The 14,996-nt window shown below is 38.2% G+C and overlaps 1 protein-coding gene across 1 annotated transcript in view; it reads left to right on the forward strand.

The window, feature by feature from the left end:
• Nucleotides 1-3,407, forward strand: part of LOC114498782 (NXPE family member 1) — a gene marked incomplete at its 5' end in the record, with an annotated part of 40,919 nt that extends 37,512 nt beyond the window's left edge. Inside the window, 2 exon segments of the mRNA XM_036029978.1 lie at nt 2,293-2,670; nt 2,673-3,407. Coding sequence (XP_035885871.1) covers nt 2,293-2,670; nt 2,673-2,833 — 539 coding nt within the window.
• Nucleotides 3,408-14,996: the final 11,589 nt, after the last annotated feature.

Below are 14,996 nucleotides of genomic sequence, written 5' to 3' on the forward strand. Positions count from 1 at the left end.
TATTCTGTCATTAATGAAACAATGGTAAGTGATTTCATACAATGACCCAACTGGCAGACCACTATTATTCACATTTGAGACAAAAGCCTACATTACCACAGAATCATCAGGGATGACAAAGAAATGAGAGAACATGAAGACTTAGAAAATGACCAGATTTAGGATAAAATGAATAGAGAAGAGTCCAGATTATTCAAAATCTCTCAAAAGAATGAGAAGAGGTATCTAAAACAAAACTGGTGATCAAAACAAACTATATAGTACTTGGAAGAAAAGGAATCAGGAAAGAGAAGTTAGAGGAAGAGGGAAAGAGATCAAGAAAGGGAGGAAGAAAGAAAGAAGACTGGAGCCCTGGCCATGTGGGTCAGTTGGTTGGAGTGTCCTCCCATACACCAAAGGACTGTGAGTTTGATTCCAGTCAGGGCATATACCTAGGTCATAGGTTCAATCCCCACCCATGGCACTTATGGGAAGCAACTGATTGGTGTTTCTCTCACATTGCTGCTTCTCTCCTAACTCTCTTTCTTCCTTCTTCTTTTCTCTCTAAAAATCAATAAATATATCCTCACATGTGGAATAGAAAGTAAAAATATTTTTTTAAAAAGAAAGAAGGCTGTATATTTAACTTATATCAACAAGATCACCACAATATCTGTTACTGGAGAGTAAGAATATAAAAAAGAAATGTCAAGTTAGAATGGAGATTCCTGTCCTTGGTGGTTATACTGTAGAACAGGGGTCCCAACATTTTTGGCACCTGGGTTTTTCCATTGGGTGGGGGTTGGGGTAAGGGACTATCAGGAAGCAGAACTCAGGCTTCAGTTGCTCCTGGAGGGTGGGGTAGTGCTGGGAACCACCCTACCTGGTTTCAGAAGCTGTAACTCTCCATGGCTAAGGCTGAGTGAGAGACCTTGGGACCCTAAGCCACTAAAGAGACAAAGCTTATCCCCCAACAGGAGCACCGCCTCTGCCTGCTTTTACTTCACTTTGCCTGGCCCCCAGTGCATGAACAGTTAGCCAATGATGGGTAAGATTCCTCAAGGGAGAGACAATCTAAGACAAGCATGGTCACAAATGGGCCCTCATGGAAGAACTTGGGGGACTACAGCAAAAGGGGGTAATGGACCCTCACCCCTCAGCTTTGACATAGCCAGAGTTCTCATTCTGTCTGCCAGAAGTCTCCTAATCTCTTGGCTGCCTTACTTTCCCTGCTTGACCTAAGCCTGAAACTATGCTGGAGGTGGGTACAGCCCTGTGCTGGAAAGGGCAGGTTCCCCAGGGCAATCAGGCCTAAGAAAGAATGCATAAAATCCTGTGAAACCTGCTTTCCTAATACCCTCAATTTAAATGATAAGGGCCCAAGCATGAAATAAGTTTGTTTCCTCCAAAGTATTATGGCCCTTTAGCTATTTGATCCTGACTCAAAATAGGTCCTCAGAGTTCTTCAAATGTTATCTATTTGATCATTACTGCCTGACAATGATTGATGAGCTTTCCATATACACCCTGTATTCCTTTACAAATTAAAGCCAATAAAAGCTTGTCAAGGCAATGATTGAGGTTCTCTCCTCTTGAGAGAGTGGCCATGCTGTCCCTTTTCCTCCACAGGACTCGGTAGTCCATGTGAATTTGTCTCATCTCAGCCATAACATCGCAGACACTATGGACAGTGGAGTCCGAGTTAGGGTAGGAGTCTAAGGCAGGAGGCAGAGCTCAGGCAAACTTCTTTCACAGCCCGGGTCCTAACAGGCCACAGACTAGTACCAGGCCAAGGCCCAGGGGGTGGGACCCTCTGCTATAGAAGTATAAAGAAGGTAAATTATAACATTTTGCAAACAGATTCAGTTATACACAATTAAGATAAATGGCTGTTTGAAAGGAAAACTTATTTACTCATTAAGAGACTATACACTGTGTCAGTGGATCTGTTACTTAAAGTAGTAAAAAGTAGGCAATTATTTTGTATACTTTTAAAAATTCAGGCCAATTTTAAAGTATTTTTAACTAGGTTTCAATTCTCTCATTTTGCCCATTTTTTTTACTTCATTTAACTTTCTAGATTTGAGCCTTTTAACTTAAAATATGTTTTGTTCTTTCTTAAGAAATGTTGTTTCACTTTATAAATTCCAGTGAAAAATGTTACATTTTGATTGACATTTCACAAATATGAATAGGAGATCTAAAATGCTCCAGTCAGAAATAATCCAAGTGGGTGAGCATTTTTAATGATAGGATATTAATTTTTAAAATATTAATTACTACTTCTAGGTGAAAGATTTTTTTTTTGACCAGTACAAAAATCTTTTGATCTTCATGGAACAGGAATTTTTAAGAAACATTTACTTCTGAGTATAGAAAAACACACAGATTCAGTGGGAAAAAAATAAAAAGAATATAGTTATCCTTTTATTACTCTTCGGCCCTACTCTGTGACAGATGAGAATTATATCCCTCAGGTAGTAAACCAGATATCAGGTGACAAAAACACAGCCATCGTCATTACCCTTGGTCAGGACTTCTACCCTTTCTCCATTGACATTTTTATTCACAGGGCCATGCATGTCCAAAAATCTATTGAACAACTGTTTCTAAGAAACCTGGCCACAAAAGTCACCCATAAGACAGAAAACATCAGAGAGATGCACACAGAGACAGAGAGTTTTTGGGACTTCTTATCATGAAGGACATTGTGAAAGACCTCAGTGTGGGTGTCATCGATGGCTGGGACATGTGCATGTGGCCATGTCCCATTGCATGTGGCACCAACAATGTCTACCCACTTTATCATGTGATTGAAAATCAAATTAACCTGTTCTTTAAGTATATTTGCTAAAGTCTAAATATGTGAAATCCCTAGGTACTAATCTCCATATTGTCAGAGAAGTTTTATTTATTCTAGAGATTAAGAAAATCAAATTTAAAAGAATATGTCTAGACAGGAAGGATACTTAGGAACAAAGACAACCAATATAAAATGCAAAGCCAAGAGAATTGACATGAAAAATTATTATACCATGCCTTGAGCTTGTCTAGGAGAAATAATAAATGTTTTTATTCTTTAAGCAAGGTTGGGTCATGACTTCTGTTACCTGTGCTGAAAGCCTCCTACCTGATACTGTAGTAGGGTAAAGGAGAATAAACATTTAATCATATAATGGTCTAAAACAGGGTCCATCTAACTTTTTCCGTAAAGAGCTAGGTGATAAATGTTTTCGGCTTTGTAAGCCATTTGTCCCTGTCACAACTGCTCAACTCTGCTGTTCTATGTGAAAACAGTCATAGACGTCATATAAATGAATATGGTTATGTTCCAATGTTTTATTTATTTGTGGATGCTGATATTTTAATTAGACATATTCTTACATGTCAAGAACTATTATTCTTTTTTCTCCCTCCCTTCCCCTCTCTCTAAAAATCAACAAATAAAATCTTTTTTAAAAATATTTTGCATGGCAAATAAAATCATCAACAGAATGAAAAGAACCCAGTGAATGGAAAAAGATATTCACCGATGATGCATCTGATAAGAAGTTAACATGCAAAATTTATAAAGAATTCATACAGACTTCCGGCCAAGATGGAGGTATAGGTAGATACACTGTGCCTCCTTGCACAACGAAAATAAGGTCAGCAACAATTTAGAACCAAGATAATAACCAGATCTGACAGAAAATTGAACTGTATGGAAGTTGGACAACCAAGGAGGTAAAATATACACATTCATCCAGACCAATAGGAGGGTCAGAGTCGGGCAGTGGAGCAGAGAGGGGTCACCGCACAAAAAGCAACACTTAATGAGTAACGCATCCCAAATGTTTAAGGCATCCTGAGCCCACAGGTGGCTGGCAGACCCAGCGAGGTGGCAACTGTGAAGCAAGGCACTGTGTTCAAGGGGCCTGGCTGTCCAGGCCACATCCATGTGCAGATAAACCAGGAAAAGTTGGGCAGTGAGACTGACCGTGCCACCCAGGGTCCCAGCACCAGGAAATAGAACCTCGGGACACTGATCGAAAACACCTGTGGCAGGTGAGGCACAGGAAGAGACTCCCAGCCTCACAGGGGAGTGCATTGGAGAGACCCACAGAGTCCTAGAATGTATGCAAGCCCACCCACATGGGAATTAGCATCATAAAGGCCCAGTTAGTTGGGAGAAGTGGTGGAAAGGACTGAAATCCAACAAAGAGAGGAGCAAGCACCATTGCTTCCTCTCAGACCCTGCTCCCACATACAGCATCACAACCCAGCTACTGGCTTTCCCTGGCCTGGTGAACACCTAAGGCTCCACCCCTCATAATTAACAGGTACGACCAAACCAAAAAAAAAAAAAAAATGGCTCAAACCAAAGTACAAATCAGAGCCCCAGAGCCAATATATTTAAGTGACCAAGAGATAGCCAACCTATCAGATGCACAGTTCAAAGCACTGGTGATCAGGATGCTCAAAGAATTGGTTGGATTTGGTTGCCAATTAGATGAAAAAATGAAGGCTACACTCAGTGAAAATGAAGGAAAATGCACAGGGAACCAAGAGTGATGGGAAGGAAACTGGGACTCAAATCAATAGAGTGGACCAGAAGAAAGAAAGAAACAACCAAACAGAAAAGAATGAAGACATAAGAATTCAAAAAAAAAAAAATGAGGAGAAGCTTAGGAACCTCCAGGACATCTTTAAACATACCAACATCTGAATTTAGGGGTATCAAAAGGGAAAAAGGAAGAGCAACAAGTGAAAAAATTATTTGAACAAATAATAAAGGAGAACTTCCCTGATCTGGCAAAGGAAATAGACTTCCAGGAAGTCCAGGAAGCTCAGAGAGTCCCAAAGAAGTTGAATCCAAGGAGGAACACACCAAGGAACATCCTAATGACATTAGCCGAGGTAAAAATGAAGGAGAGAATTGCAGAAGCAGCAAGAGATAAGTAGACAGTTACCTACAAAGGAGTTCCCATCAGACTGTCAGTTGATTTCTCAAAAGAGACCTTACAGGCAAGAAGGGACTGGAAAGAAGTATTCCAAGTCGTGAAAGGCAAGGACCTACATCCAAGATTGTTCTATCCAGCAAAGCTTTCATTTAGAAATGGAAGGGCAGATAAAGTGCTTCTTAGAGAAGGTCAAGTTAAAGGAGTTCATCATCACCAAGCCCTTATTTTATGAAATGTTAAAGGGACTTATCTAAGAAAAAGAAGATAAACAACAAGTGCAGTAAAATGATAACAAACTCACAATTATTAACAACCACACCTAAAACAAAAACAAAAATAAACTAAGCAAACAAGTAGAACAGGAACAGAACCACAGAAATGGAGATCACATGGAGGGTTAGCAACAGGGGAGTGGGAGGAGGGGAGAGGGGGAAGAGGTACAGAGAATAAGTAGAATAGATGGTAGGTAGAAAATAGACAGGGGAGGGTAAGAATAGTATGGGAAACGTAGAAGCTAAAGAAATTATGACACATGGACATGAACTATAGGGGGAGAATGTGGGTGGGAGAGGGTGAGCAGGGTGGAGGGGAGTGAAGGGGGGCAAATGGGACAACTGTAATAGCATAATCAATAAAATATACTTTAAAAAAGAATTCACACAACACAAAATCAGAAAAGCAAACAATCTAACTAAAAAGTGGGCAGAGAACCTGAATAGACACTTCTCCAAAGAGGACATACAGATGACCAATAGACATATGAGAAGATGCACATCATTAATCATTGTAGGAATGCAGAGTTAAACCACAACGACAGCAACCAGTTATGTCCACTGGGCATGGTGGTGCAGAGCCTAGCCAAAGCCATGCCTCTGATCCACCAGATCCATTCATCCAGCAGGTATTTGCCTCTCAGACTGATGGGGAGCTGAAAGTGACCCAGATTCTCAAAGAAAACTTTCCTTGATCTATAGCTATCAAAGTCACCAATATTTCTGGAGACTAGGAGGCAATGTAAGAAATCCAAATCAAATCAGGAGAAATTAAGGGAAAGAGGACTGTCCAGCAGCACCAGATGGTAAATCAAGTACTAAAAGAAGAAATCAAAGGAATGCACAGATTGCAAGTGTTTACTTCTGTACCAAACTCGGACCACATGCAGATACTGCTATTTAAAACCTTCAGTGGACTTGACCATTCTTTCCTAGGCATTTGCAAAAAAAAAAAAATAGATCTATTTTGTTCATAGACATTTCCATATTATAATCACACAATATGTTGTCTATTTAGATGTTAACGGAGGGCAAGAGACAACTAAAAATAAAAATAAAAACCACAATGCGATAACACCTCACACCTGTCAAAATGGCTATCATCAATTAATCAACAAACAAGTGTTGGCGAGGATGTGGAGAAAAGGGAACACTTGTGCATTTTTGGTGGGAATGCAGACTGGTGCAGCCACTATGAAAAACAATATGGAGAATCCTCAAAAAAAATGGACCTGCCTCATGATCCAGCAATTCCACTTTTGGGTATATATATATCTTGAAGAGACCCAGAACACTAATTCAGAAAAAACATATGCACCCTTATGTTCATTGCAGAATTATTTATAATAGCTACAATATGGAAGCAACCCAAGTTCCCAATAATAGATTAGTGGATGTTCCAAAAGCTGTGATACATATATAGAATAGAATAGAATTAGCCATTAAAAAGAATGAAATATTACCATTTGTGACAGCATGGATTGTTTCAGAGCAGCAATTTTCAACTATTGTTCCATGGTACACTGGTGTGCTGCAAAATTATTTAAAATATGCAGTATCTGAATATTTAGTCAAAGGCACTGACCTCTTTTCCCTTAGATTGTCAGATAAAAAAAATGACCCTGATTGGAGTGGTTCACTTGATCGAGCATTGTCCCACATAGCAAAGGGTTAATGGTTTTATTCCTGGTCAGGGCACGTATCTGAGTTATAGGTTTCATCCCTGGTGGGGGTATATAGTAGGTAACCAATCAATGTTTCTCTCCCTCTCTTTCTCCCTTCTCTATAAAAATAAATAAATAAAATATTTATTTATTTGTTCTTGATTTCAGATTGTTCTTAATTTCAATGTCTCTGGTTATATTTTGCTTGCTTATTTGTTTTGTTGATTAGATTCCACTTAAAGGTGAGATCATATGGTACTTGTATTTTACCTCCTGGCTTATTTCCCTTAGTATGATGCTCTCCAGTTCCATCCATGCTGTCGCAAAGGGTAGAAGCTTCTTCTTTCTTTCCACTGTGTAGTATTCCATTGTGTAAATGTACCATAGTTTTTGATCCATTCATTTACTGATGGACACTTAGGTTGCTTAGGTTCCAGCACTTGGCTATTGTAAATTGTACTGCTATGAACATTGGGATGCATAGGTTCTTTTGGATGGTATTTCAGGTTTCTTGGGGTATAACCCGAGCAGTGGGATTGCTGGCTCAAAAGGCACTTTCATTTTTGGTTTTCTGAGGAAATGCCATACTGTTTTCCACAGTGGTTGTACCAGTCTGTGTTCCCACAATAGTGCACTAGGGTTCTCTTTCCTTCACAACCTCTCCAACACTTGTTTTTTGTTGGTTCGTTTATGATGGCTATTCTGACTGGTGTGAAGTGGTTTCTCATTGTGGTTTTAATTTGCATCTCTCTGATGAATAGTGATGCTGAGCATTGTTTCATATGTCTCTGGGTACACTGGATGTCCTCCTTAGAGAAATGTCTGTTCAGATACCTTGCCCATTTTTTAATTGGGTTGTATATCTTCCTGGAGTGGTCATGTGACTTCTTTATATATTTTGAAGATCAAACTCTTATCCGAGGTATCATTGGCAAATATGTTTTCCCATATGTTTAGTTCTCTTTTCATTTTAATGCTGTTTTCTTTAGCTGGGCAGAAGCTGTTTATTTTGTTGAAGTCCCATTTGTTTATTTTTTCCTTTATGTCCTTTGCTTTAGGGGGCATATCAGTGAAAATATTGCTGCATGGAATGTCTGAGATTTTCCTATGTTCTCTTCTAGGACTTTTACAGTATCATGGCTTATATTTAAGTCTTTTATCCACCTTTGATTTATTTTTGTGTGTGGTGTAAGTTGGTGCTTGAGTTTCATTTTTTTGCATGTAGCTGTCCAGATCTCCCAACACTGTTTGTTGAAGAGGCAATTTTTACTCCATTTAATGCTGCTGCCCCCATTGTTGAATATTAATTGACCATAAAGACTTGGGTTTATTTCTTGGCTCTCTATTCTGTTCCATTGGTCTATGTGTCTGTCTTTATACCTGTACCTGACTGTTGTGATTACAGTGGCCTTTTAGTATAGTTTGATGTCATGTATTGTGATCCCTCCTACTTTGTTCTTCTTTCCCAAAATTGCTGTGGCTCCTTAGGGTTGTTTATGGTTCCATATAAATTTTTGAAATGTTTGTTCGATATCTGTGAAATATGTCCCTGGTATTTTAACAGGGGTTGCATTGAACCTATAAATTGCTTTGGGTAATATGGACATTTTGATGATGTTAATTCTTCCAATTCATGGGCATGGTATAAGCTTCCATTTATTTGTCTCTTCCTTAATTTTTTTTTCTTCAGTGTTGTGTAGTTTTCTTAGTACAGGTCTTTCACCTCTTTGGTTATTCCTAGGTACTTTATTTTTGTTGTTGTTGCTATACCAAATGGTATTTTTTTTCCTGATTCCTATTTCATATTTTTTTATTTTTGGTATATAAAAATGCCTTTGATTTTTGAATATTGGCTTTGATCCTTGTTGTTTGCCAAATTCACTTATTAGGTGAAGTAGTTTTTGGTGGAGTTTATAGGATTTTCTATGTACACTATCATCATCTGCAGACAGTGACAGTTTTACTTCCTCCTTTCCAATTTGGATGCCTTTTATTTCTTTTTCTTGTCTAATTGCTGTGGCTAGTACTTCCAATGCTATATTGAATAGAAGTGGTGAAAGCAAACAGCCTTGCCTTGTTCCTAATCTCAGTGGGAAAGCTTTTAGTTTTTGCCCATGGAGTATGATGTTGACTGTAGGTTTCTTGTATATGGCCTTCAACATGTTGAGGAATGCTCAATCTACTCCCAGTTTGCTGAAAGTTTTTATCATAATGAGTGCTGTACCTTATCAAATACTTTTTCCATATCTATTGATATGATCATGTGATTTTTGTCTTTCCTTTTATTTATGTGATGTATTGTGTTTATTGATTTGTGAATATTGTACCATCCTCACATTCCTCACATGAATCCCACTTGATCATGGTGTATGATCTTTTTGATGTATTGCTGGATGCAGTTTGCCAACATTTTGTGGAGGATTTTTATGTCTATGTTCATCAGCGATATTGGCCTGTGGTTTTCTTTCTTTGTTCTCTTTATCTGGTTTTGGAATTAGGATGATGCTGGCTTTATAAAAAGAGTTTCATACTTTTCCCTATTCTTGAATTTTTTTGGAATAGTGAGAAGAATAGGGCTTAGCTTTCCCTTAAATATTTTGTAAAATTCTCCTGTGAAACTAGGCTTTTGTATTCTGGGAGTTTTAGATTACTACTTTGATTTCATCAGCCATTATTGGTCTGTTCAAGCTTTCTGCTTCTTTTTCATTCAGGTTTGGGAAGACTATGTTTTTCTAGAAATTTGTCCATTTCATCCTGGTTTTCAAATTTCTTGGCACAGAGCTGTTCATAGTAATTTCTTACAATCCTTTGTATTTCTGTGGTATCACTTGTAATCCCACCTCTTTCATTTCTGATTTTGTTTATTTGGGTCTTCTCTCTTTTTTTCTTGATGAGTTTGCTTGAAGGCTTGCCAATTTTGTTTATCTTTTCAAAGAACCAGCTCCTGGACTTATTGATCCTTTGGATTGTTGTTTTACTGCCTATGTCATTTAATTCTGCTCTGATCTTGGTTATTTCCTTCCTTCTACTCACCCTGGGCTTTCTTTGTTGTTCAAAACACATCCCTTGTAAAGGAGACAAAAAAAAAGTTCAAGTATCCCAATGCATCCAAGAGGCCCCCCTTCAGCTTTTTTCTTGTTTTATTCTGAGTATCACCCAAAAATCAAAGGAGAACATTTCAGCCTATCTATTGATGATGTTGCAAAAGAGCTGGGAAAGATGTAGAGTCACAATACTGCAGGTAACAGGCAGCCTGATGAAAAGGAGAAATATGCAAAGAAGATCACTGTATACTGAGCGAAAGGAAAACCTCATGCAGCCAATTTCAGTTGTCAAAGCTGAAAATAGGAGAAAAAAAAGAAGGAAGACCAGGAAGATGAAAAGAATGAGGAGGAAGATGAAGGAGGTGATGATGAATAAATTGGCTCCAATGCAGTTTTTTAATCTAGAAAACATTTAATCCAGCTGTAAACAATTCACTCCTTTTCAAGAAAAAAAATAAAAGTTTGTGTTATATTTATTTTAAACTGTACAATATCTGTTTGTATAGTTATTACATTATTGACTGTGTCCTTAGATAGCCCCATCCTAGTTTTATTTTCAATGGCCAAAAACCTTGCCTGGTACAGTATGGGGGTTGTAAATTGGCATGGAAACTTAAAATTGGTTCTTTCTGATACACAGAACAAGTTAACTATGTATGGGGATGGTAATTTTTTTATCTTCAGTTGTATTGATGTAGCTTATACAAAATAACTTTTGTTATGTTAACTGTATACCACTTTATAATTGCAAAAGTCTTAGCTCTTTTGTTGACATTCTGAATGCTTCTATGTTAAAACAATTTTCATTAGAAAAATGAATAAATAGGGAAGTGAAAAACACACTTTAAATTGAATTGGAAATATCTGTACATATTTACGATCCTTTTTATTTTAAAATAACATATTTCCTAGCTCTATCTATTGAAAATGTATAGAAGCAATAATAATCCATTTGCAATAATCATTCCTAGCACTCTGTGGTCTCTAAGAACCCTTCTTCAATAAAAGGAACCAAGGATCCTTGGAGAAAAGGCTGATTATAGGACTATGGCAGGAAAGATCTATAATGAGCTTGAATATCTTGGTATGCCAAAAAGCAAGTTATCAATGACAACGAGAGTCATGTCACAGAACATGGGAGCTAACACAAAAAAACTCCTCATTGACCATAGATGGAACAATTTCAGCATCAAAAAGAACAATGGCAGCTGTTGATTGAAATACACAGAAAATATAAAATCCATGCATTCGTAATAACACGTTAAAAAGCCCTGGCTGCTGTAGCTCAGTGGATTGAGCACAGGCTTATGAACCAAGGGGTCATCAGTTTGATTGCCAGTGAGGACACATGCCTGGGTTACAGGCCAGATCCCCAGTTGGCAACCCACATTGATGTTTTTCTCCCTCTCTTTCTCCTTCCTTTCCCCTTTCTCTAAAAAAATTAATAAATAAAATCTTTAAAAAATACTAAAAAAACCATGCAAAACAAAAACCCTCATGAGTCACTAAATGGAGGTAAAAAGCATAATAACTCCTTACTGTGGAAATTGGCTATGAAAGAGAAATATATGAATGTTTATCCTCATTCCTGTTAAACTATATTTCATGGAAACAACCTTTAATACATGTAGGAAAGTTCATCTCTGAATAATAATCAGAGATAATTAATGTGAAGAATTAGAAAATTACCATTTAAAACAATTTTCTGAGATTTTTAAATGTTTTATTTCTTTTTTAAAGATTTTTTTTTTATTTATTTTCAGAGAGGGAAGGGAGGGAGAAAGAGAGAGAGAGAAAAACATCAATGTGCGGTTGCTGAGGATCATGGCCTGTAACCCAGGCATGTACCCTGACTGGGAATCGAACCTGCGACACTTTGGTTCGCAGCCCGAGCTCAATCCACTGAGCTATGCCAGCCAGGGCGAGCTTTATTTCTTTTTAAAAAATATATTTTACTGATTTGCTATTACAGTTGTCCCAATTTTCTCTCCTTTATTCCTCCCTGCCCTGCACCCCTCCTCCTCGAAGCATTCTCCCACCTTAGTTCATGTCCATGGGTCATATATATAGGATCTTTGGCCTCTCCATTTCTCATACTATTCTTAACCTGCCCCTCTCTATTTTGTACCAACCATTTATGTTTCTTATTCTCTGTACCTTTTACTCCATTCTCCCACTCCCCCTTCCCTCTGATAACCCTCCACGTGATCTCCATTTCTGTGGTTCTGTTCCTGTTCTTGTTTGCCTACCTTGTTTTTGTTTTTCTTTTTAGGTTTGGTTGTTGACAGTTGTGTGTTGTCATTTTACTGTTCATAGTTTTGATCATCTTCTTTTTCTTAGATAAGTCCCTTTAACATTTCATGTAATAAGGGCTTGGTGATGATGAACTCCTTTAACTTGACCATATCTGGGAAGCACTTTATCTCCCCTTCCATTCTAAATGATAACTTTGCTGATTGGAATAATCTTGGATGTAGGTCCTTGTTTTTCATGGCTTTCAATAGTTCTCCCCTGCCCCTTCTTGCCTGTAAGGTTTCTTTTGAGAAATCAGCTGACAGTCTGATGGGTACTCCTTTGTAAGTAACTCCCTCCTTTTCTGTTGCTGCTTTTAAGCTTCTCTCATCTTTAATCTTGGCTAATGTAATTATGATGTGCTTTGGGTCCAACTTCTTTGGGACTCTCTGAGCTTCCTGGACTTCCTGGAGTCTATTTCCTTTGCCAGATTGGAGAATTTCTCCTTCATTATTTGTTCCGATCAGTTTTCAATTTGTTGCTCTTCCTCTTCTCCTTCTGGCATCCCTATGATTCAGATGTTGGAATGTTTAAAATTGTCCCAGAGGTCCCCTAAACCTCTCCTCATATTTTTGAACTCTTGTTTCTTTATTCTGTTCTGGTCAAATATTTATTTCTTCCTTCTGGCCCACACCATTGATTTGAGTCCTGGTTTCCTTCCCATCACTGCTGGTTCCCTGTACATTTTCAATTATTTCACTATGCATAGCCTTCACTTCTTCAAAACACAACCAGTGTTTTGAACTGTGCATCTGATAGCTTGGCTCTCTTTATTGCTTAGTTGTGTTTTTTCTGGAGTTTTGATCTGTTCTTTCAATTGAGCCATATATTTTTGTCTTGGTGCACCTGTTATGTAGTAAGGGGTGGAGCCTTAGGTATTCACCAGGGTGGGGCTACTCACATTGCTGAATTGTGGCACTGTATGTGGAGGAGGTGTCCAAAAGGGAACTATGCTGCTTGCTCGGCTATGGGCCAGCTTTCAGTCCCTTCTCCCACTACTCACAAGCAAATTGGGCATTTCTGGTGCTGATTCCCAGGTGTGTGGGTTTGTGTACATTTTAGGACCCTGTGGATCTCTCCAATGAACTGTCCTGTGAGGCCGGGAATTTCTCCCACTGCTACAACCCCCACAGATTTTTTCAGTCAGAGGTTTGAGGCTTTATTTCCCTGTGCTGGAAACCTGGTTTGTGTGGTCTAACTCATGCCCCAGTTGTTCTTCCTGGCTTATCTGCATGCAAATGTTGGACTTCCCAGTCTGCCAGCCTCTTCCCTCTTCCCACTGTCAGTCCAGCCACTACCTTGCCAGGAGTCCTCTCCACCCCAGCTGCCTGTTTCCACCCCTCCTACCAGTCTGGATGAATGTTTTGTCTTTAACTCCTTGGTTGTTGGACTTCCATACAGTTCAATTTTCTGACAGTTCTGGTTATTTGTTTTTCTTTTCCTTCTTTTGGTTGTGCAAGGAGGCAAAATGTATCTACCTATGCCTTCATCTTGGCCAGAAGTCCTAAAATGTTGAATTAAATAAATAATTAAGGCAGAGATTGTCTGTGAACAAAAACAGAAAAAAAATGTTGACTTGGAACTCTTCAATGGATGTAGTAGGCTGTCACATCTGAATCCATTGATCAAACTTAGCTTTACTAATAGTAGCACAACCTGTCATTAGGTGCCACATGATTTGGCATTGCCATGTATGATATATTCTTGCAATACTTTATCTCCTAGGTAATCTCAACCAATGATTGTCAAATGTACACTTTACATCTCCAGCCTAATACCAGCTTAAACCAGACATCTCCACTTACACTTGACAGACCTCAAATACAGTTTATTAGAAAGTCAAATAACATCTTCTATCAATTTTTCCTTTTCCAGTGTTACTGATCACTGACATTAGCATCTGCCCAATTATCAAAGCTAAAGAAAAAAGTATTTTGTTTAAATAAAATTACTGAGCACCCATTCTGTGCTAGAAACTACATTATCCAATTTTGATATAAATGAAGAAGGAAAAGGCTACCATCCTCAATGTAATGGAAAAGAGACAAGCAAGGAGGTCCAATGAAATGTGGTAACTGGTATACTGGAAGTATGTGCAAGAAGTTATGAAAACAAAGAAAAGTTAACCTGGCTATAGTAGGGAGATACTGTGAAAAGTTTCATTCCCTGGGCTGACTTGTAAAGAAGGAACAAGAGAGGAGGAGCAAAACAAACAAACTCAGAAGTCTTGTTCAGGAAATGGCAAGAACTGAAAACCTTTAGAGACAGGAAACACACAGAGTTAATGGGAGAAATGTAGGAAGAAAGGCAGAGCCTAAATGACAAAAGGATTTATATGCCGTGCTAAGAAATTTGAACTTCATCTTAAAAGTTATGGACAGTGATTAAACATTTGTAATAGAGGATATGATTAGATTTTCCTTTTAAAAAGAGAAGTGTAGCAAGGTATTTAGAACTATGGCCAATGTGGTATAACGGAAATCATATGGAAATTGAAATCAGACCTCAATGCAAATTCTAGCTTCTTCATTTCCTAGCTCAGCGAATTTGGAGATTTAATTTCTGAACTTCAATTTCCTCAGTGTTAAAAAGCATGAAATGGGATGACACATAGTCTTGGTTCATGATTACATTCAATAGTTTTCCCCCAAGGCAGCTCAATTAGAAACTTGCAATGATACCCATGAATTTAACACAAATAACTAAAAGGAGAATTCTAAGGGTCTAGAGGAGAAGAAAGAGACTGGGGGACAAGTGAAAAAATGAATTCAGGTTATAGTCATAGTGAGGTTGATGTTTCTT

This window comes from Phyllostomus discolor, chromosome 6 (assembly GCF_004126475.2).
Source record: "Phyllostomus discolor isolate MPI-MPIP mPhyDis1 chromosome 6, mPhyDis1.pri.v3, whole genome shotgun sequence".
NCBI lineage: Eukaryota > Metazoa > Chordata > Mammalia > Chiroptera > Phyllostomidae > Phyllostomus > Phyllostomus discolor.